This window comes from Macaca nemestrina, chromosome 12 (genome assembly GCF_043159975.1).
Source record: "Macaca nemestrina isolate mMacNem1 chromosome 12, mMacNem.hap1, whole genome shotgun sequence".
In the NCBI taxonomy this organism is placed as follows: Eukaryota; Metazoa; Chordata; class Mammalia; order Primates; family Cercopithecidae; genus Macaca; species Macaca nemestrina.
The window spans coordinates 33,892,441-33,916,123 of NC_092136.1; the positions used below are offsets into that span (position 1 = coordinate 33,892,441).

General features: G+C 35.3%; 1 protein-coding gene across 4 annotated transcripts in view; it reads right to left on the reverse strand.

Moving 5' to 3' along the window:
- Nucleotides 1-23,683, reverse strand: part of LOC105471492 (elongator acetyltransferase complex subunit 4) — a 252,628-nt gene that overhangs the window by 197,003 nt on the left and 31,942 nt on the right. For all 4 annotated transcript variants that reach the window (XR_003015872.2, XM_011723965.3, XM_011723966.3 and 1 more), the window contains exon 3: nucleotides 23,212-23,333. Coding sequence is in view for 3 of the 4 variants with exons in the window: in XM_011723965.3 (XP_011722267.2) it covers nucleotides 23,212-23,333 (122 nt within the window). In the remaining variant the exon portion in view is untranslated. The remainder of the gene's footprint in view (nucleotides 1-23,211; nucleotides 23,334-23,683) is intronic.

Sequence of the window (23,683 nt, forward strand, 5' to 3'; positions counted from 1 at the left end):
ACAAAGAAGGCACATTCTGATACTTTTGTTATCTAATACCCAGAAATTTATAATGTAAGTTTATATTCACTACATTATCATATTTGGAAGTCCTAAAATTTGTAGGTATGCCAACATTAACTACGCTACTTACTGGGAGTCATTGACCCTCCAGAGGTGATCACTTCTATAATCTATACCATTTGTTATAATGACTGTTTCTAATGAAACAAAATTTAATTAATGTTTTGATAAAAGCTCTATTTCAAGAGAATGTTAGGCATAAAGCTCTTTAATATTCAACTATTACAGCTGTCAATCACAGATCAGGGTCCTCCCTTACATTCTAAAAAATCCCTAGACTTTGATTTCTAACCCAGAGCACAAACAGAACACACTATATTGCTGTTATATCTTTCTTTCCTAACAGAGGGATTATCAGAGTTTTGTTTCTTTTCTGTAATTTGGTGCTTATGATTCTCAAGAATATGGTATCAAGGGTCAAGAATAAATAAAAACAAAAAGCAGACTTCATAAGTTCTATAAAGATGACAGGATGGGAGAATGAAATTTCTCTTTTAGCCAAATGAAACAGATTAGAAAATTAATATGAATAAAGAAAATAGGACTACCTTTCAACAAAAACAACAGTTTTTCTCCTTTAAAGATCCTATCTGAAACAAAATTATAAACTTCCCATACAAAAATATTATTCCAGTATTTAGGTATATTTATTTCCTCACTAGAAACATTAATCCTTATCCATAAGATGGCAGTAAATATATTTCTGCCCATTTCATTCCATGCCCTTTCTGTTCTCCTCTATATTATTTTGTGGTCTTTGTTTTGGCAGATGCACAAGCAAAATCTGATTCTAACAGTTTGACCCTTCTCACTTTTTATGTTCTCTAGGGCATAATAAAACCCAAGATACAATCCCTCAGCAGTTAATGAAGCTTAACCTCACACCCTCTTAATTACCAATGCATTACACCAACTATGGGCATCATACTCCTCTCTAAGCTATTTTACAATTCAGCAGAAGTACTACTGAGCTATTATGTACCAACATAATCCATGCAGCATGAGAAATCCTTCTTAAAAATAAAATCTTTTGATCCTTGCAGGTTTTGGTAACTGTATAATTAGTACTACTTAAGCATTATCCATGTATCAGTAAGTATGTTACTTTGTTGATTTTTTGTGTTTATTTTGGCAACTTTCATTTTCTGAAACTTGGAAAACAGAAAAAAATCAAAGATATTACTGATTCATTGCCATAATTTTAATATAAAAGTACTACAAATATCTAACCTGAGTATCCATACATTAACAGGATTTTCCCTGCATTATCTTCATTTAAAATATTTAGAAATATGGGGGAGGGGTGACTTTAACTGTTTCAAGCATTAAAAAAAGTCATAGAATTGCATAAAGTCAGGTTAAGAGGTATAGCTGATATTGCATAAAAAATTTTTAAAACTCAGATTTTAAAATTAGTAATAGTGAATTAACTTATTTCCATGAATACTTCAAGCTAAATTCTGTACAGATCAGATAATATCTTAGTGCAATTTATTTTTCTTGAATATAAAAGTTGCAATATCACTGCTATTACAAAAAGAAAGGGTGAAAAACACTTTCACATTGGTATATAAATATTGTTTTAATATACTTGTAAGTTAAGCTACTGACAATAACGATGCTTGTTATTTGGCAATTACATCAATTACATGAATCTGAAAATAGAAAGGAAACCAGTGGGATAAGAACAGTGTTCTCAATACTTTTCCATGGATCCCTATCACATTTCTCTTTAACATGTAAACCAGGAATGTATTGAGAAGACTAGATAATATTTCTTTCATTTTTCTTTATTAAGATAGAGCGAAGGAGGAGGATAACATGAAAAAGAGGAAACAGAAATTTGTATTATGTATTCAAAAAGAAAGGATTACACTAAGAAATAAAAATAGGATACCATCTTCATTTAAACACAAATCACAACCTAATTATTTTAAAATATTGTATTAGGAACCATCACATTTTGAAAAGTACCAATCATGAAAGATCTCAAAACAATTTCCATATGTAATTAATCCCTGGGTTCTATCCCAATCTAGTAGTGAGGCTGGCAAAATAAGGTATAGGCACATTTAAATTCCTTATCAAGGTCCCAGCAATATGTCTGCTCATTACATAAATAGCTTCCAAGTCTTGACCAAGGTAGCCACATGCTGTCAACACTGCTTATGGATGGTACCGACTTAAAAAGAGTTTAAAGGGAAATGTGCTGACTTTCAAGGCATTCTTATATTAGACTCCATAATTATTTTCTCACGCATGTCAAAATCAAAGGCATCAAACTGTTAGCAACAATCCTGCATGTAATCTGTATTAATTTTATCAATTTTCTTATATATATATTGAACTAAGATACACATTTTATTAAGTTTATATATCATACTGTAAAGACTGTATTATACTTTATTTTAAAATGTGCTCTTCAGGCCAGGCATGGTGGCTCAAACCAGTAATCCTTGCAATTTGGGAGGCTGAGGTGGGAGGATCACTTCAGGTCAGGAGTTCAAGGCCAGCCTGGCCAAAATGGTGAAACTCCGTCTCTATTAAAAATATAGAAATTAGCCAGGCATGGTGGCAGGCACCTGTAATCCCAGCTACTTGGAGGAGGCTGAGGCAGGAGAATCGCTTGACCCCGGGAGGCGGAGGGTACAGTGAGCCGAGATTGCACCACTGCACTTCAGCCTGGGCAACAGTGAGACTCTGTCTCAAAAAATAAAAAACAAAAGACAATGTGCTCTTCAAACAAATTTATTATGAAGACAGCTTAAAATGAGAAATTCCATGCTTAAAGAGAGACAAGAATGAACTCTGGCATCTATTAATATTCCTAACCATAAAAATTTGAATGTTCCTTTGGCAGGTTCTTTTATGATGTAACATTCATATATTAAATGCTGTCAATGTTTAATCTGGCTCTGGGTATACTGTATATTCAATACAACTATAGAGGGTTCATACAAGACAATAACCTGCAAATAATTCTATAGTAAAGGTGAAGACAGCTACTAATTAGGTGACTACCACTGATAAAAGCATGCAAACTTCAGTGTGTGTGTATTACGTATACATGTGTACACATGCATGAGTATGTGTGGGTGTTATAAACAGTCAGGCATTGTTTAAGGAGAAATGAGATTCCGTCATTGTGCAAACATCACAGAGTGTACTTACAAAAATGTAGATGGTACAGCCTACTACACACCTAGGCTATATGGTATACCTTACTGCTGTTAGGCTACCAACCTGTACAGCATATTAAGAAGTAGAAGATTGTGGGCAAATATAACACAAGGGTAAGTATTTGGGTACCTAAATACAGCAAAGGTACCATGAAACTACAGTATTAGAATCTTATGAGACCACTGTTGTGTATGTGGTTCCTTGTTGACTGAAACATTAAGTGGTACATGACTATACGTATATATCTATAAAACAATGTGGTCCTTATAATAGAAAATATTTTAATTAAAATATGTTTTAGAAAATATTTTTAAAAGTGTACTTTTCCACTTAATCACTGGAAATTTACAGGTTTAGTTAGTGAGACCATGTGTAGTAATGCCCTTCAGTAAATGTTTACTGCATAGGGGTGTATATTAACCTGTGTTTAAGAAAATGTGACAGATGATAATTCATATTAAGCAAACAAATTATACAATAATTATTTGAGTTACAGAAAGATTCTATGTATGCAAAATTCTTTTAAGTATTAAAAGTGTCCCTATTGAATATGAACAAAAATAATTCCTAAAAACCTGATATAACTGAAATGTTTCTAAATATAAGTACATTATCATTCAATAAATTAAGATAGTAACAAAGATCTTTACTATCATTATTATTTCTTAAACAGAGGTCATAGAACTTTTAAGTTTTTGGAAAAGAAGTAGTCTAAAGCTTCAAAAATATCTACTGCGAACACCTAAATTAGGAATGAAGTGAGATATTATCTTCATTTAAGAGGTCCACATCAGTTAAATTCCTAGCACAGCAACATACAATATTTGAATAATTTCATTTGTTTGAAGTCATTTTCTTTTATATTTCCAGAATAAACCCAGCTTATGAAAAAGGACACAAGCAAAAATGCTTAGGGTATTGTGGGACACTACATAAGATTGGATATCATTTTATTTTTATTAAATTTAAAAATTATTTACTGTGGTACATTTAGAATTATAGAACAAAACTGATTTGCTTTTTTTTTTTTTTTTTCAGATGGAGTTTTGCTCTTGTTGCCCAGACTGGAGTGCAATGACACGATCTCAGCTCACCGCAACCTCTGCCTCTTGGATTCAGATGATTCTCCTACCTCAGCCACCCAAGTAGCTGCGATTACAGGGATGTGCGACCACGCCCGGCTAATTTTACATTTTTAGTAGAGACGAGGTTTCTCCATGTCGGTCATGCCGGTCGTCGGTCATGCTGGTCTCGAACTACTGACCTCAGGTGATCTGCTCACCTCATCCTTCCAAAGTGCTAGGATTACAGGTGTGAGCCACTGTGCCTGGCCCAAAACTGATTTTCTTTATACTCTTTGATTACTGAGAAGTTGAGGCAACTAGGTGAAGACATAAAACCGGATGTCTTTAATTCTATAGCAGCCTGTATGTTATAATTTGTTTTAAAAAGAATAAAGGTAAGAAGCTTCACCTCATGGTCTCAAATCTATTCTTAGTTTAATACCATCTACCCGGTTTTTGAAATCGAATAGACTTTTAGACATGCAGCCAAACTGCAAGATGAATATTATATAAACAGCAAACACATTTCAAAGGCCTCTGATTTCATTAACAAATCATAATTTGAAAAGACAGATGTGGTGAACTAAGGCCACTGCTGCAGGTGTCAGTTTCTGATTAGCAAAACTTAAAATTTTAGGAAAGAAACACTAGCCACCGAAGGAATCACCCCAACACTAGCTGGAGAGAGAGCTCTATCTTCTTTGGGGTTTCCACAGTAAAGTTATCCTTTTGTACGAAATAAATATTCACAGCCCGTCTATTTAATCTGATCCTTGACAGTGTGCTGTCTTTCTCCTTTCACGGCATCCTTTAATGTTGCATTTAGTGGGATAATATGTTAATTTGGGGAGCTGACAAAAATGTATTTTCTTTTCGTTTTAATGGCTCTGGTTTTCAGAATTTGAAGTCATTTATCCCTCTCAAAAGGACTGAATATCTTTTCTTCTGAAAAAATAAGTATTCAGGAGAAAAATGAACTTTGTTTTTAATATTCCTAATTCTGACTTTGGTGACTTCTTTTTCAATAATGATAAAGTGCTATAGTATATTATTCCTTTTGAATATAACAATAACCATCTAAGAATGGGTTATTCATTTTTATGGGTTAAAAATAAAATTTCTTAAATTAAATTTGAGGCCTAAAATAGATGCTTTATGATTTAGAATGGAAAACCTGATATTTCATTTTTAATTTGGAATTCTGGAATAAGGTAGCCAGGGTAAGTATTACTCCTCTCTTAATATAAAAGGCTAAGTGACTTAGGTAGGGTCTTGCAGCTAGTTAAGTGGTAACATAGAAATTAAAATCTAAGCTTGGATTCCAAATAAATTTTACTTTCTTGAGAAAAAACATCCTATTACAGGGCATAGCATTTCTGCTGTATGACTTAGATGACTCTTCTGCATGTGAAATTCCTTTTGTTGATTGATGTATAAACAGCATTGCTAAACATGTTTATATGAATATCATAGCAGCAATGCTTCTCACTAGCTAGTCATAGAGAGGTGGAGAGTCGGTTTATTCTCCTGTACATTTAATTTTTATCTTATCCTTCATTTCCTTACTAGAGAATCAGGCACATGCCATCTTTAAAAGCTGGCTAGAAATGTAGGTCACTGGAAGCAGTACTGAGCCTTTGCATGTTTTTTTTTTTTTTTTTTGTCTTTTTACTTTGCCAAAGAAGCTCTAACTGTGGCTGCCAAGGGAGAACTTAGAATTTTAAATAAGCTCTCACAGTAGCCAGGAAGAAGAAGAAGAAGAAAAAAGAGTGAAACCCTAGGGTCAAACAGCAAATTTCCGGCTCAACTAACACTTCAGAGTAGTAAGCACTGAAAAGTAGACAGATAGCCTGATAACTTTCTGCACAAATAAAACACTGACAAAAAAGGGGAAAATATTCTGATTATAGCTCTGCCTTCAAAGGACTCTTCTAATAGTTGTATTTATACGACAAACAAAAGATATAGAGTGCTAAAACAGTTTTAAGGAAATATAATAAGTATCATTATATAGTCTACGTAAAGTAAAAATGTGTGGAAAAATATTACTTATAAGGTATTAAGTATACTAAATCTTGCAAAGTAGACTGACACCAAGGGTCAGAAAGTAATTTTTAATTGTTTATAACATGATATACTGTACTGCTTTTGTTCTGAATCTGTATATGATTACAACTTTGGAGATTAACAAAGTAAAAATGTTCAATGGTATATTTGGTCAATTAAGGGTTATTACTTTAACTTCATTCTTATAACTGTCCCATTTTTTGGCAGAACTAGGAAAACAATAGTTGCATCTGAGATATGTTTGGATTCTACAGACTCAGAAAGACCAGACTATACTACAATGCAGTAAAAGCAAACAATTGATTTTTTACTGAATTCAGACTTCTAATTTTTGTTCTGTTTCATGAATAACAGATAGATGCCAAAAACAAACTTTTAAATCTTGATACCAAAATGAGAGAAGGAAAAGAAAACTTTTAAGAGTAATTCAAACTTTACATCGTTTAGCAAATAATACTGCTTCACCTAATTCTACATCAACTAATATCTTTGATATTGGTTAAAACTAAAGAATCAAATAAAGCAAAAGACATAAGGTACAATGAATCCAATCCTAACAAATGAGTTCAATATTTGGGTAAAAGTCTGGTATTCTGTGGTATAATATAAACCCTTCAAATTATTAAGATATTACTTTAACTTTTACTTATGGACTTTAAAGTCCATAAAAAAGAATTTAAAAGATGTTAGTCTAAATTTTAACATTTTATACGTATTGCTTTATTACCAAATGTTCTGTTGCTGTTAATCCATAAAATACGATATGGTTTACTTTTAATGAAATCTTTATTCTCTGACTTACGGTTTATTACAAAGTGAGAATTTATTTTAAATTATGAAAGATTTTCTAGATATTATATGTGGGAAGTTTCAGCTTAATTGATTAAATTTGAATTATTCATTTGCTGTTATATTTGATGTTAAAATATTATATACTGTAAGCTTTTAGTAAACATCAAGGGAGTTCTAATATGCTGATAATCATGTACCTATCCTGAGTAAAATTTTAAAAACACAACTTTTAAAGCACCCTAGCTTCCTACTTTCTTTTAATTGTGGCTGATGCTGGACAGTGCATACTCAATAACAGATAACTCAAAAGTTAATGCAACAATTTATATTTTGCTCTCGATCTTACACACCGATACTTCTTCCTGCAGGAATACTACCTATCTGAAATGTCATCACTAGCCAATATTCAAACTGAGTTTTAAAACTGACTTTGGTATATTACAAAACAGCATATAAATTTACTTCTGAAAATTCTTTTATTTTCTCCAGTTCTAAAAACACTAACACATGACTTATTAAAAATTATGAAAAGGATATAAAAATCTTAAAGTCTTCAAGCTCTATAAAAATTTTGTGTGTGCATGTGTATACAATTTATTTCATAAAAAATCAGGCTACTAAAAAATGTTTAAATCTTTTAACAGAAAAATGTAATTTTTACTATTTTATAAAACATTCCTTAGAAAGTTTTCATGGAAAATACTTATTACATTGGCGATAATGAAGAAAATTCCTTTAGACAAAAAAGCTAACTGAAAAATACTTATAAGTGTTTTTTAAAGGCTTTAATAACATCACATATATCGTTCTATAGGATTTTCTAAGGGGTGTAATTTTTCAGCATTACATCTTAATGGTGACTTCCTGAAGGAGCTTTGACTACAATAGATATGAATATGTTTTCAAAGGATGATGGATAAATTGCTGGTTGGTTATATAATATATCTTAGGCAGCTGATGGGCTTTTTATCTTTTACTTGTCTTTTAGTTATACACAGCTTTAAGATAATTATGGTCTATAAGATTGTCTTTTCCCTATTCTTGTACAGAAATATTTGCCTTGGTTATAGGTTCTAGAAATTCCCAATCATATATCATAAAATTAAAACTAAACAATTACAGCATTTTCCCCCTGCAGTGTATCTCTTCAACACTGTTAACTCCTTGGTTTTCGTCATCCATTGTTGGACTATTTGAAGAAAACAAAGTTATAAGTGTAACTGTAATTGAGTTCTGCATACTGAAATCCTCTGTGAGTATTATGTAGAAAACTGTACTTATCAATAGTATTCAACACCATTTTTTACACTACAAAGATATTTTGTTTATTCTTCTCAGAGAGATGTTAGAAATCTCTTTGCACTTGTGTTATGAAGACTATAATCAAATTTTCGTAAGTCATACTTTTAAAATATAGTCTATTCTAAACATACACAAAAACGAACTGGACCACATTAGCATATATATTATGTTAAAAACAATACTTTTGTGCTTTTTCATAGTAAAGTGAGAATGGCATATTCTTCTTTTTTTTATTATTATACTTTAAGTTCTAGGGTACATGTGCACAACATGCAGGTTATATATGTATACATGTGCCATGTGGGTGTGCTGCACCCATTAACTCATCATTTACATTAGGTATATCTCCTAATGCTAACCCTCTCCGCTCCCCCCTCCCCACAACAGACCCCGGTGTGTGATGTTCCCCTTCCTGTGTCCAAGTGATCTCATTGTTCAATTCCCATCTATGAGTGAGAATATGTGGTGTTTGGTTTTCTGTTCTTGCAACAGTTTGCTGAGAATGATGGTTTCCAGCTGCATCCATGTCCCTACAAAGGACATGAACTCATCCTTTTTTACGGCTGCATAGTATTCCATGGTGTATATGTGCTACATTTTCTTAATCCAGTCTGTCAGTGATGGACATTTGGGTTGATTCCAAGTCTTTGCTATTGTGAATAGTGCCACAATAAACATACGTGTACATGTGTCTTTATAGCAGCATGATTTATAATCCTTTGGGAATATACCCAGTAGTGGGATGGCTGGGTGAAATGGTATTTCTAGTTCTAGATCCTTGAGGAATCGCCACACTGTCTTCCACAATGGTTGACCTAGTTTACAGTCCCACCAACAGTGTAAAAGTGTTTCCTATTTCTCCACATCCTCTCCAGCACCTGTTGTTTCCTGATTTTTTTAATGATCGCCATTCTAACTGGTGTGAGATGGTATCTCATTGTGGTTTTGATTTGCATTTCTCTGATGGCGAGTGATAATGAGCATTTTTTCATGTGTCTGTTGGCTGTATGAATGTCTTCTTTTGAGAAGTATCTGTTCATATCCTTCGCCCACTTTTTGATGGGGTTGTTTTTTCTTGTAAATGTGGTCGAGTTCTCTGTAGGTTCTGGATATTAGCCCTTTGTCAGATGAGTAGATTGCAAATATGTTCTCCCATTCTGTAGGCTGCCTGTTCATTCGGATGGTAGTTTCTTTTGCTGTGCAGAAGCTCCTTAGTTTAATTAGATCCCATTTGTCAATTTTGGCTTTTGTTGCCGTTGCTTTTGGTGTTTTAGACATGAAGTAATTACCCATGCCCATGCCTATGTCCTGAATGGTATTACCTAGGTTTTCTTCTAGGGTTTTTATGGTTTTAGGTCTAACATTTACGTCTCTAATCCATATTGAGTTAATTTTCATATAAGGAGTAAGGAAAGGATCCAGTTTCACCTTTCTACTTATGGCTAGCCAGTTTTCCCAGCACCATTTATTAAATAGGGAATCCTTTCCCCATTTCTTGTTTTTCTCAGGTTTGGCAAAGATCAGATGGCTGTAGATGTGTGGTATTATTTCTAAGGACTCTGTTCTGTTCCATTGGTCTATATCTCTGTTTTGGTACCAGTACCATGCTGTTTTGGTTACTGTAGCCTTGTAGTATAGTTTGAAGTCAGGTAGCGTGATGCCTCCAGCTTTGTTCTTTTGGCTTAGGATTGTCTTGGCAATGCGGGGTCTTTTTTGGTTCCATATGAACTTCAAAGCAGTTTTTTCCAAATCTGTGAAGAAACTCATTGGTAGCTTAACGGGGATAACATTGAATCTATAAATTACCTTGGGCAGTATGGCCATTTTCACAATATTGATTCTTCCTATCCATGAGCATGGTATGTTCTTCTATTTGTTTGTGTCCGCTTTTATTTCACTGGGCAGTGGTTTGTAGTTCTTCTACAAACCACTGAAGAGGTCCTTTACATCCCTTATAAGTTGGATTCCTAGGTATTTTATTTTCTTTGAAGCTATTGTGAATGGGAGTTCATTCATGATTTGGCTCTCTGTTTGTCTGTTACTGGTGTATAAGAATGCTTGTGATTTTTGCATATTGATTTTGTATCCTGAGACTTTGCTGAAGTTGCTTATCAGCTTAAGGATATTTTGGGCTGAGACGATGGGGTTTTCTAAATATACAATCACATTACCTGCAAACAGGGACAATTTGACTTCTTCTTTTCCTAACTGAATAGCCTTGATTTCTTTTTCTTGCCTGACTGCCCTAGCCAGAACTTCCAACACTATGTAGAACAGGAGTGGTGAGAGAGGGCATCCCTGTCTTGTGCCAGTTTTAAAAAGGAATGCTTCCAGTTTTTGCCCATTCAGTATGATATTGGCTGTGGGTTTGTCATAAATAGCTCTTATTATTTTGAGATATGTTCCATCAATACCGAATTTATTGTGAGTTTTTAGCATGAAGGGCTGTTGAATTTTGTCAAAGGCCTTTTCTGCATCTATTGAGATAATCATGTGGTTTTTGTCTTTGGTTTTGTTTATATGCTGGGTTACGTTTATTGATTTGTATATTTTGAACCAGCCTTGCATCCCGAGGATGAAGCCACTTGATCATGGTGGATAAGCTTTTTGATGTGCTGCTGGATTCGGTTTGCCAGTATTTTACTGAGGATTTTTACATCGATGTTCATCAGGGATATTGCTCTAAAATTCTCTTTTTTTGTTGTGTCTCTGCCAGGCTTTGGTATCAGGATGATATTGGCCTCGTAAGATGAGTTAGGGAGGATTCCCTCTTTTTCTATTGATTGGAATACTTTCAGAAGGAATGGTACCAGCTCCTCCTTGTACCTCGGGTAGAATTCGGCTGTGAATCTGTCTGGTCCTGGACTTTTTTTCATTGGTAGGCTATTAATTATTGCCTCAATTTCAGTGCCTGCTATTGGTCTATTCAGGGATTCAGCTTCTTCCTGGTTTAGTCTTGGAAGAGTGTAAGTGTCCAGGAAATTATCCATTTCTTCTAGATTTTCTAGTTTATTTGCGTAGAGGTGTTCATAGTATTCTCTGATGGTAGTTTGTATTTCTGTGGGGTCGGTGGTGATATCCCCTTTATCATTTTTTATTGCATCTATTTGATTCTTCTCTCTTTTCTTCTTTATTAGTCTTGCTAGCGGTCTATCAATTTTGTTGATCTTTTCAAAAACCAACTCCTGGATTCATTGATTTTTTGGAGGTTTTTTGTGTCTCTATCTCCTTCGGTTCTGCTCTGATCTTAGTTATTTCTTGCCTTCTGCTAATTTTTGAATGTGTTTGCTCTTGCTTCTCTAGTTCTTTTAATTGTGATGTTAGAGTGTCAATTTTAGATCTTTCCAGCTTTCTCTTGTGGGTCTCTTCCTTCAGGGTCTCTTGTAAGGCAGACCTGGTGGTGACAAAATCCCTAAGCATTTGCTTGCCTGTAAAGGATTTTATTTCTCCTTCACTTATGAAACTCAGTTTGGCTGGATATGAAATTCTGGGTTGAAAATTCTTTTCTTTAATAATGTTGAATATCGGCCCCCACTCTCTTCTGGCTTGGTAGAGTTTCTGCCGAGAGATCTGCTGTTAGTCTGATGGGCTTCCCTTTGTGGGTAACCCGACGTTTCTCTCTGGCTGCCCTTAACATTTTTTTCGTCATTTCAACTTTGGTGACTCTGACAATTACATGTCTCGGAGTTGCTCTTCTCGAGGATTATCTTTGTGGCGTTCTCTGTATTTCCTGAATTTGGATGTTGGCCTTACTAGGTTGGGGAAGTTCTCCTGGATGATATCCTGCAGAGTGTTTTCCAACTTGGTTCCATTTTCCCCGTCACTTTCAGGCACACTAATCAGACGTAGATTTGGTCTTCTCACATAATCCCATATTTCTTGGAGGCTTTCTTCATTTCTTTTTACTCTTTTTTCTCTGCACTTCTCTTGTCACTTCATTTCATTCATTTGATCTTCAATCACAGATACTCTTTCTTCCAGTTGATGGAGTCGGTTACTGAAGCTTGTGCATTTGTCACATAGTTCTCGTGTCATGGTTTTCATCTCTATCAGCTCTTTTAAGGTCTTCTCTGCATTGATTATTCTAGTTATCCATCCATTCTTTTTTCAAGGTTTTTAGTTTCTTTGCACTGGTTACATAGTTCCTCCTTTAGCTCTGAGAAGTTTGATCGACTGAAGCCTTCTTCTCTCAACTCGTCAAAGTCATTCTCCATCCAGCTTTGTTCTGTTGCTGGTGATGAGCTGTGTTCCTCTGGAGGGGGAGATGCACTCTGATTTTTTGAATTTCCAGCTTTTCTGCCCTGCTTTTTCCCCATCTTTGTGGTTTTATCTGCCTTTGGTCTTTGATGATGGTGATGTACTGATGGGGTTTTGGTGTGGGTGTCCTTTCTGTTTGTTAGTTTTCCTTCTAACAGTCAGGACCCTCAGCTGTAGGTCTGTTGGAGTTTGCTTGAGGTCCACTTCTGACCCTGTTTGCCTGGGTATCAGCAGTGGAGGCTGCAGAAGATAGAATATTGCTGAACATCGAGTGTTGCTGTCTGATTCTTGCTCTGGAAGCTTTGTCTCAGGGGTGTACCTAGCCGTGTGAGGTGTGAGGTGTCGGTCTGCACCTAGTGGGGGATGTCTCCCAGTTAGGCTACTCAGGGGTCAGGGACCCACTTGAGCAGGCAGTCTGTCCCTTCTCAGATCTCAACCTCCATGCTGGGAGAACCACTGCTCTCTTCAACGCTGTCAGACAGGGACTTTTACATCTGCAGAGGTTTCTGCTGCTTTTTGTTTAGCTATGCCCTGTCCCCAGAGGTGGAGTCTACAGAGGCAGGCAGGCCTCCTTGAGCTGTGGTGGGCTCCACCCAACTCGAGCTTCCGGGCGGCTTTGTTTACCTACTTACGCCTCAGCAATGGCGGGTGCCCCTCCTCCAGCCTCGCTGCCGCCTTGCAGTTAGATCTCAGACTGCTGTGCCAGCAATGAGGAAGGCTACATGGGCATGGGACCCTCTGGGCCAGGTGTGGGATATAATCTCCTGGTGTGCCTTTGCTAAGACCCTTGGAAAAGTGTAGTATTAGGGTGGGAGTTACCCGATTTTCCAGGTGTTGTGTGTCTCAATTTCCCTAGGCTAGGAAAAGGAATTCCCTTCCCCCTTGAGCTTCCCAGGTGAGGCAATGCCTTGCCCTGCTTCAGCTCTTTCTGGTCGGGCTGCACCCGCAGACCGGCATCGACTGTCCGACACGCCCCAGTGAGATGAACCCAGTACCTCAGTTGAAAATGCAGCAATCACCCATTTTCTGTGTCGCTCACGCTGGGTGTTGGAGGCTGGAGCTGTTCCTATTCGGCCATCTTGGGCGCCCCCCTCACTTTAAGTATCCATTTTATTCTTCTAATCACAGTGCTTGTACAACATTGTAAGTGTGCCAAAAATCAAACACTGTTTATTCCATAACAAATATGTAAGAAGTATAAAATGACAATATTAGGAATTTAGGAAGTATTACTAACAGGTGAAATGACTGTATTAAAACCAGATATATTTTCAGAGTAGAACAGTGTGAAATATGAAAACATAATCAAAATTCAAATAATTTAAAAATGAATCACTAAATGTATTAATTTAGGGAAATGTTAACTTTGTAGATTATTTAGCATATACGTGCTTTGACTACTTTCAGTACTTATCTATGTAAGTGGCTTTATTTAAAAGGAAATAATGACATTGAAAGCAAACAAGTTAATTTTTCCTAAAGATCACACATTCAACTTTATGGTGAACATATAACTTGACTATCAAATCTGAAATGCTATATAAAAACTAATCTAATGCTTAAGACAATTAGATTTTTGTGTCAGCAATAATAATATCTTTGATAATACATTCTAAATGCACAAGATAAAGCATAATGGATATGATGACACTAGAATACATTCCTTAGTTCAAAACTAGAGACAGAAGAGTCGTGGTTGTGACGGGCTAGAATGTAGAAGAAATGAAGAGATGTTGGTCAAAGGCTACAAACTTTCAGCTATCACATGAGTAAGTTCTGAGGATCTAATGTACAGTATAGTGACTATAGTTAATTATATTGTACTGTATATTTACAATTTGCTAAAACAGTAGATCTAAAGTGTTCCTTCCACACCAAAAATCGTAACTATGTACGGTGATAGATGTGTTAATTAACTTGATTGTGGTAATCATTTCACAATGTACACATATACCAAATCATGTTATATGCATTTTTTATATATATATAAAATAATTCATATATATAAAATATATAAGCTTGTATTAGTCAATTACATCTCAGTAAAGCTGGGGAAGATGGAAGAAAGCCAGAGGAAAAAATAACAACTTTAAAATAAAACCAAACCTATGATATTCTAGAGTAAGAGAATCCTTTAATGCAGCAGTCCCCAACCTTTTTGGCACCAGGGACTGGTTTGTGGAAGACAGTTTTTCCACAGACTGGGATGGTTTCTGGATGATTCAAGAGCATTAGATTTATTGTGCATTTTATTTCTATCCTTATTACACTGTAATATACAATGAAATAATTATATAACTCACCATAATGTAGAATTAGTGGGAGCCCTGAGCTTGTTTTCCTGCAGCTAGACGGGGGTGATGGGAGACAGTGACAGATCTTCAGGCATTAGATTCTCATTTGGAGTGCGTAACCTAGATCGTTTGCATGAGCAGTTCACAATAGGGTTCATGCTCCTATGAGAATCTGATGCCACCACTGATCTGACAGGAGGTAGAACTCAGGCAGTAATACGAGCAATGAGGAGCAGTGGTAAATACAGATGAAGCTTTGTTTACTTGCCTGCTGCTCACCTCCTGCTGTGTGGCCCCGTTCCAGTACTGATCCATGGCCTGAGGGTTTGGGGCCCCTGCTTTAATGCATTAAAAATTGTATTATTTAAGGCTCTCTCAAGAAACTGAACCAAGAGCGCGTGTGTTTGTGTGTGCAAAGAGATTTATTGTAAGAAACTGTCTCATATCATTATAAATGTGGGCAAATCCGAAGAGTTGCAGGGTAAGTTGGCAGGCTGGAGACCTTGGATAGTTAACAGCGTAGTTCTAATCAAGGTCCATTGGTCTGAGAACCAAGAGAACCAAGGGGTAATTCCAATTTGCAAGCTGGCAGGCTCAAGACCCAGGAAGAGCTGATGTTTCGGTAAGAGTCAGATGGCAGGAAAAAGCCAATTATCAAGTTCAAAAAGAGGCAGGAAAATTTCTCTGACTCAGGGGATGGTCAGTGTTTTTGTTTTATTGAGGTCTTCTGTTGACTGGCTGAGGCCCACCCAAATTAGGGAGGGCAATCTACTTTACTCAGTCTACCAAATTAAATGCTAATTCCATTCAAAACACCCTCATGGGAACACCTAGAATAATATTTGACCAAATATTTGGGTATCATGTTTCCTCAGACTATTCATATATAGTAAGTATACATTTGTCATCCACTGTAACAGGCAATAGAAATATAGCAATGAATAAAACAGAAAAGACTTGTATGGAAGAAACACAATAAACAAATACAGAAGTAAATTATAAAGCATACCAGGTGACAGTAAGGCTGTGGAGAAAAATAAGGCAGCTAACAGGATTAGGAGGCCTGGGGAGTGCGAGTAGGAAGTTGTAACATTTATTAGGGTAGTTAGGTTAGGCCCTGCTGAGATGGCAACATTTGAGCAAAGTCTGAGAGAAGCAAAAAAGTTCTTAGCAAAGGGAACAACAAATCCAATGGCCCTAATTTTGGAGCATGCCTAGCAAGCAAGGTAGTTCATATAAACAGAATAAAATCAGGGGGAGATATTAAGTAATGAGGTCAGACAGGTAAAGGGGAGGTAACAGAATATTAGCTAGGGCCTTGAAAGTCACTATAAGGACTGTGGCCTTTGTCTTCTGGAGAGTTTTGAGTTTAGATGAGTGACATGATCTGACTTACATCTGAAGAGGCTCACTGAATATTTTGGTGAGATCAGACTGAAGAGAAGCAAAGGTAGAAACAAGGAGGCCAAGCAATAAATAATTTATGTTCAAAGTAATATATTTCTATTTCCTGAGAAATTGAAGGAGAGTATAGGAGAAAAAGATAAGGATGAATTCTTGGTTTAGGCTTGAGCAAACAGAAGATATGAGTTGGCATTAATTGAGATGGGAAAGGCTGAAAAAGGAACAGGCTTGGGGAGAGCGGTTCAGGAGTTTGGTTTTGAACATGTTATGTTTGAGATATCTCCAACAGACTAAATTAATATGTACTGCAGGGAGCTGGATATACAATTGTAGGAGTTAGACGTACAGAACGCAGTAGCAGCTCAGGATAGGTCCAACTAGATTATAAATTTGAAAGCCATCAGCATATACATAGTATTGACATCCTTGGGGCAGACGTGATCAGTGAGAGAACAGAAACAGAGGAGTCCTAAGGTCTGAGTCCTAAGACACGTCTATTAAAAGTTTGAGTAAATAAGTAAGAAATAGCAAAGAAGAATAAGAAAAAGTGGCCAGTTAGAGAGAGGAGAACACCAAGAAAGTGTAGTATCCTGAAAGGAAGAAAGCATATCAGGAAAGAACGAGTGATCAATGATATCAAGTGCTGTTGATGAGCCAAGTTAGATGAGGCCTAAGAGATGACCACAGTGACATAGAGTCCTCTAAATAAAATATCTCACATTTTACTTATATCAGAATTGCTAGGGAAACCAAAGTAAAGGGAAGTTTGATTATTATTACTTTTGTTACTAGGTTAGAAATCTGTGTCAACCTAGTCTCATATCTCTTACTTATAAAATTAGGGTGATAATATGTTTTGAAAAGACTTTCACAAGGTCAATAAGTGTTACCCTTATTTCATAAAAGAGGAGGTAATGTACAAGCAAGTTGCTGAAATTATTTAAAAAACAGCAGAACTTGTACTTGAACATGAATTTACTAACTGAAATTCCATTTTTCTTAGAAATAGCTTTATTCAGGTATAACAGACACATAACAAATTGCCCATACTTAATGCATATAATTTGGTAATATTCTACAGAGGTACAAGGAGTCTTTAAAAAGTTTACGGTAAAAGCATATTGTGAAAAAAACTATGCATAACTTCCAAAACTTTTCTGCACCAAAATAAACTCATACTAATTTGCCTTAACAAGATCTAGTTTGAGGCACTAAGAAGAACAGTTAGCAGTTTAGAAAGAGACCCATTAGAGAATGTGAATTCTGCTAAAATTGAAGTAAGAAAAAACATCAGATTTATGGTAAAGCTTGGGTTGAAGAATGGTAAAATCATCGATGCTCTGAGAATAGTTTATGGGGACAATGCCCCAAAGAAATCAGCACTTTACAAATGGATAACTAATTTTAAGAAAGGATGAAATGATGTTGAAGATGAAGGCTGCAGCTGCAGACCATCCACATCAATTTGCAGGAAAAAAACTCATCTTGTTCATGCCCTAATTGAAGAGGACTAATGATTAACAGCAGAACAATAGCCAATACCACAGACGTTTCAATTGGTTCAGCTGACACAATTCTGACTAAAAAATTAAAGTTGAACAAACTTTCCACTCTATGGGTGCCAAAACTGTTATGCCAAAATCAGCTGCAAAGAGCAGAGCTTTCAATGGAAATTTTTAAACAAGTGCGATCATGATCCTGAAGCATTTTCAACAAATTATGACAGGCAATGCAACATGGTTTTACCAGTATGATCCTGAAGAAAAAGCACAGTCAAAGCAATGGCTAGCAAGAGGTCGAAGTGATGAAGTGAAAGCACAAGGGGACAAGTCAAGAGCAAAGGTCATGACAACAACTTTTTGGGATGCTGAAGGCATTTTGTTTGTTGACTTTTTGGAGGGCCAAAGAACAACATCTGCTTATTATGACTGTTTTGAGAAATATATCCAAAGATTTGGCAGAAAAAATGTCTGGGAAATCTTCACCAGTGAGTCATTTTCCACCACGACAAGCTCCTGCTTATGCCTCTCATCTAACAAGGGTATTTTTGCAAGAGTTTCGATGGGAAATCATTATGTGTCCATCTTACAGTACTGATTTGGCTCCTTCCAACTTCTTTTTATTTCCCAATCTTAAAAAAATATCTGTAAATGTCACCATTTTTCTTCAGTTAAAGTAAAAAAGACTACTGACATGGTTAAATTCCCAGGACCCTCAGTTCTTTAAGAATCGACTAAATGGCTGGTATCCTCACTCACAAAAGTGTCTTGAACTTGATGGAGCTTATGTTTTGAAATAATGTTTACGGTTTTATGTTTTAATTCCATTTTTCCACAAACGTTTTGAAGTCCCTTCACATATACTTTGGAAGCCAATAATATAATCAAGACAAAAAATATATCCATCATGCTCCAAATTCTGCATTTTTCCTTTATTCTCTCCTTCTCACCATTAATGACTTTATCTTTACAAAATGAGAAAAAAAGTATTTTATATTCACTTAAATAAAAGTATTATATATTTACTTATTTCCAGTCCTTCTGATATCTTTGTTTAGATCCAAATATTCATTTGGTATTATTTTGATTTTTTTTGTGAAAAACTTTATTTAGTATTTCTTACAATGCAAGTCTGGTGGTTGTGACTTCTTTTGGATTTTAGCATTTGAGAAAGTCTTTATTTTGCTTTTATAAAAAACAACCTTTTAAAATTGCAAAATCTTTGTTTATGAAAGATGTTTGCTGAGTATAGAATTCTGAATTGATAGCATGTTTTTATTTTTATTTTTTAGCATTTTAAAGACTTCCTCCTTGTTTTCTGGTTTGTATTGCCTAAAACTAAAAGTCAGCTGTCATTCTTATCTTTGGTTCTATCTATGTAATGTGCTTTTATCTCTGGTCACTTTCAAGATTTTCTCTTTATCACTTGTTTCAAGAAATTTGATTATGATGTGCATTGATGTTGTTTTCTTCAGGACTTTTAAAACTTGGCGTTTGCCAGACACCTTAGAAATGTGGTATATTTTTCATTATTTCTGGAATACTTTCATTCCTTATTTCTTCAAATATTTGTTCTGTACCACTCCTTCTCCCTTCACAGAGTCCAATCTGTTAGAGACCCTTAAGTTATCTTATAGCTCACTAATGCAAACATCCTTTTCTTTCCCCAGTCTATTTTGCAGGTTTCATCTTGTATAATTTTAAATGCCATGTCTTCAAATTTACTAGCCTTTTCTTTTTCAGTGTCTAATCCACTTTGCACCTCAACTGTATTTTTCATTGCAGTCACTGTAGTTTTCATCTCTAGAAGTTTAACATGTGTTTATATTTACATCTTCCATGTTTCCATTTAACATGTTTAATCTTCCTTCTAGCTTATTGAATATTTAGAATATACTTATAATAAAACTTATGTTTTCATCTGCTAATTCTATCATGACATTTCTTTTTTGCTTTGACTTTTCTCCTTATTAAAATTATATTTTCTTATTTTTTGCATGTCTACTATGTTTTAATTGGAAACCAGACACAGAATATTTTATCCTGTTGAGTGCTGGACACTTTAATATTACCGTACTTTGAGCTTTGGACTGGGACACAGTTAAGTTACTTGAAAACAGCTGGTTACTTCAGACCTTGTTTTTAAGCCTCATTGGACAGGACCAGAGCAGTGTTTTATAAACTGGGGATAATTTTGCTCTTTACCAATGCAAAACTCTTCTAAATACCCCACCTGACATCTCATGAATCATGAAGTTTTTCACTCTGGCATGTGGGAGCAGGAATTACTGTTGGCCCTGGGGATTGTTACTTCTAATATTGTCAGGTAGTTCCTTTTCTAGCCTCAGGCCATTTCCTTATGTACATGTACAGGTGAGCACTCAACTGAAGACTAGAGGGAGACCCTATGCAGATCTCTAACTCACTTGATGTATTCAGGTACTTCCCATTCAGGTACTCTGATTTATAAACAGAATTTCCTTGACCTCGTTGTGTTCCTAGCTGTGCCGCCTGAAGGTCATCTTATCTTGTGTTTCTCTTCTTTGCACTGTGGCTCAGAAACACTGTACTCAGTAAGGTAGGGAAGTTATAGGGTTTGCCTTCTTTGTTTTGTATATCTAGGAATCACTTTTATTATCTGATGCCAAGTGTTTTGAAAACTGTTATTTCTTATATTCTGTGCTTTTTTTTTTTTTTCCAGCTGTTTCAGGCATGAGGAGAAATCTGGACTTTATTAATCTGTCTTGGTCAGACATATGCAACTGGGTCAGACATGATGTACTTTTTTTTTTTTTTTTTTTTTTTGTTGAGACAGAGTCTCGCTTTGTCACCCAGGCTGGAGTGCAGTGGCCGGATCTCAGCTCACTGCAAGCTCCGCCTCCCGGGTTTGCGCCATTCTCCTGCCTCAGCCTCCCGAGTAGCTGGGACTACAGGGGCCCGCCACCTCGCCCGGCTAGTTTTTTGTATTTTTTTTTAGTAGAGATGGGGTTTCACTGTTAGCCAGGATGGTCTCGATCTCCTAACCTCGTGATCCGCCCGTCTCGGCCTCCCAAAGTGCTGGGATTACAGGCTTGAGCCACCGCGCCCGGCCTGACATGGTGTACTTTTTAAGAGTCTGTTTTGTTTTTAACTATAGTTTTATATTTTATTCTCCTACACCATAAAATTGTCATATGACTAAGTCTTTGCAACACACAATTATTTCCATAAATGACTGGCTATTTTATGAAAGCTTGATGAAAAGGTAATATTTCTTTTACAGCTTCAAACTCCCTCACATCATCTAAAGAAGGATACATAAAGTACACTGAGATTTTTAATACTAACTTTTACAAATTCAAGGCACCCCTAAGAAAGATGTCAGGGATTAGTTTTGAAATTAAAGTATTCTCTAAAGCAAACTGAAAATTTTTAACATCAGCTACCTGGGTTGAAAGAGGAAAAAATAAAAATAAAACACTTTATTTTAAAAAGCATATATAGGTATTTCTGCTTCTGGTTGGCAAAATTTTCCTATAATGGCTATATAGATGTTTCATATAAAATCTTAGTCTCAGTATATTGTGGAATATGCCATGAAGAACCTGTATAGCTTACTTACAACAATGGTTTTGGCCTTTACTCCACTGCTCCTAGCAAGTGTAGCACTGTCCGGAAGTTGGCCAAGATGATAAAAGGCAGGAAAAAGAGCAAAAGAAAACACCAAAAAATATCGTAAAAAGTAAACAACTAAAAAAGTGATTGAAAAAAAAATAAGCCCTACAATCAGAGGAAAATCAATTATATACAGGTTTCTGCTTTGGATTTTATAGTAGTATTATTTAACAAGCAAAATCTGAATCATATGAACGAATTATGTTAGTTTTGACCTCAGCATTATTGTAACTTTTATACTAAGGCAAAGAAGTTTGTTGGCTTTTGTTCACAGGTATTATGAATTAGTATTTATTATGTTACAAATTCCTTATAAATGACTAATTTGCCATTTTGCAAACTATGTACTAAAATTAAAATATCCTATGGAAAAATGACTTTAGATTATTAACTCTATTCAAATAATGGCTTAAATTAGGATTCTGTTATGGACAAAGAAACTAAGAATTCTAAAAGTTAAAAAAGTGTCCTCTCTGAGGAAAAAAGTGTGCTTTGGCTTAAAGATTCGGTACATTAATGACATATTTTATCATGGAAGAGAATCATTTGTAGCATTCTCCAAGAAAACTAGTATTAATCAATGTGTACTTCTAGTATCTGACTCTTCTGATTCATACCTCTGGCATATTGGTAATATAATTACCAAACAATCTGCAATTGTTTTGCTTCATGTAATGTTTTCCAGAGTTCTCTTATTATCATGACAGTGTAGAGTATTACCTATCAGATATAATAATTTTTTTATGTATGAACATTTTAATTTCCTTAGATACATTTAGAATGAAACTATGATTAAAGCTTGCACTAGGCTGGATGTGGTGGCTCATACCTGTAAGCCCAGAACTTTGGGAGGCCCAGGTAGGAGAACCCCTTGAGGCCAGGAATTCAAGACCAGCCTGGCAACATAGTGAGACCTCATCTCTTCAAAATTAAAAGAAAAAAAAATTGCCTAAAGCTTGCAGTAAAAATGGCAAATATTGTAGTGCCTTGGAATCAGTTTATTTTTGCTTGTGCTAAGTAGAAATGTAAAATATTTAAAATGTCTTATCAGCCAATTTGCTGATTATATAGATGTGCCTTTTGTTTTTATTCCATTATTTGCTTTAACTCATATAGTAGTGATTTCCTATACTTTATATAACAGTTTCAGGCTGAAAATTCGAATTCCAAGTTTCTTTTAAAGGCTTCTTAAGAGCAACAGTTAACCCATACTTTGTTAGCAGTATAGAAAACTTAGACTTTGGAAAATTTGCTTTGCCATAGTAGTAGTCAAAATGAAGATGTTATAATTAGAAGCAAAAAAATTAAAGGATATTTTCCCCTTTCTTCGATAAGAAGTGTAAACTAGAATTTTTGCTATTAAGCATGACTTTTGTGAATGCCTGGTCCAGTAATTTTACTTAGTGTCAGTTTTTATTAGCTTAATGTTTCCCCACCTCTCATATGAAGTTTTAAAAAATTGTTCAAGAACATTACTTTAAAATATAACTCTATGTTCAAATAAATTTGATACTTTTTACTGAGATTTTAAAAAATGTATAATCCCGTTAATGCATTTAAATATAGTTTGTATATATACAAACATATATCTTGTTTACCATTCAAAATGCAATATTAAGTTCATATATTCTATACCTGTAAAATGTTGGCAGGATCCTCTTTAGCAGATGCAACCAACAAAGTATGCCCATTGACAATTCCTTCTGCCAGGAAACACTTGAAGAGCAAAGGTGAGTAAATATTATATTTATCCTCCTCTGTAAAAAAGGAAAAGTTGCAGTTAGAAACATATAGCAAGAAAAGAATCAAATAGGTATCAAATAGCAAGCACACTCATATGTTTTTATATTTTTTTCCCTTAAAACAATTATATGAGGTGGAACAATAATTGTGTATTCCTGAGGCACAGTTAGATAAGCTAAGACTTGTAAAGAGAGTCAATGAGAACTAAGTACTTTTAACAGACTTTCTGGCTCCAGACATCATTCTCCAACTACTATATCACTTTGATATCCACAAAATTACCCCCTGCACATATATACAGACTTCAGGTATAGGGAACTTCACTAGTAAATTTAAACATTTTAAGGAAAAAACAATACCAGTA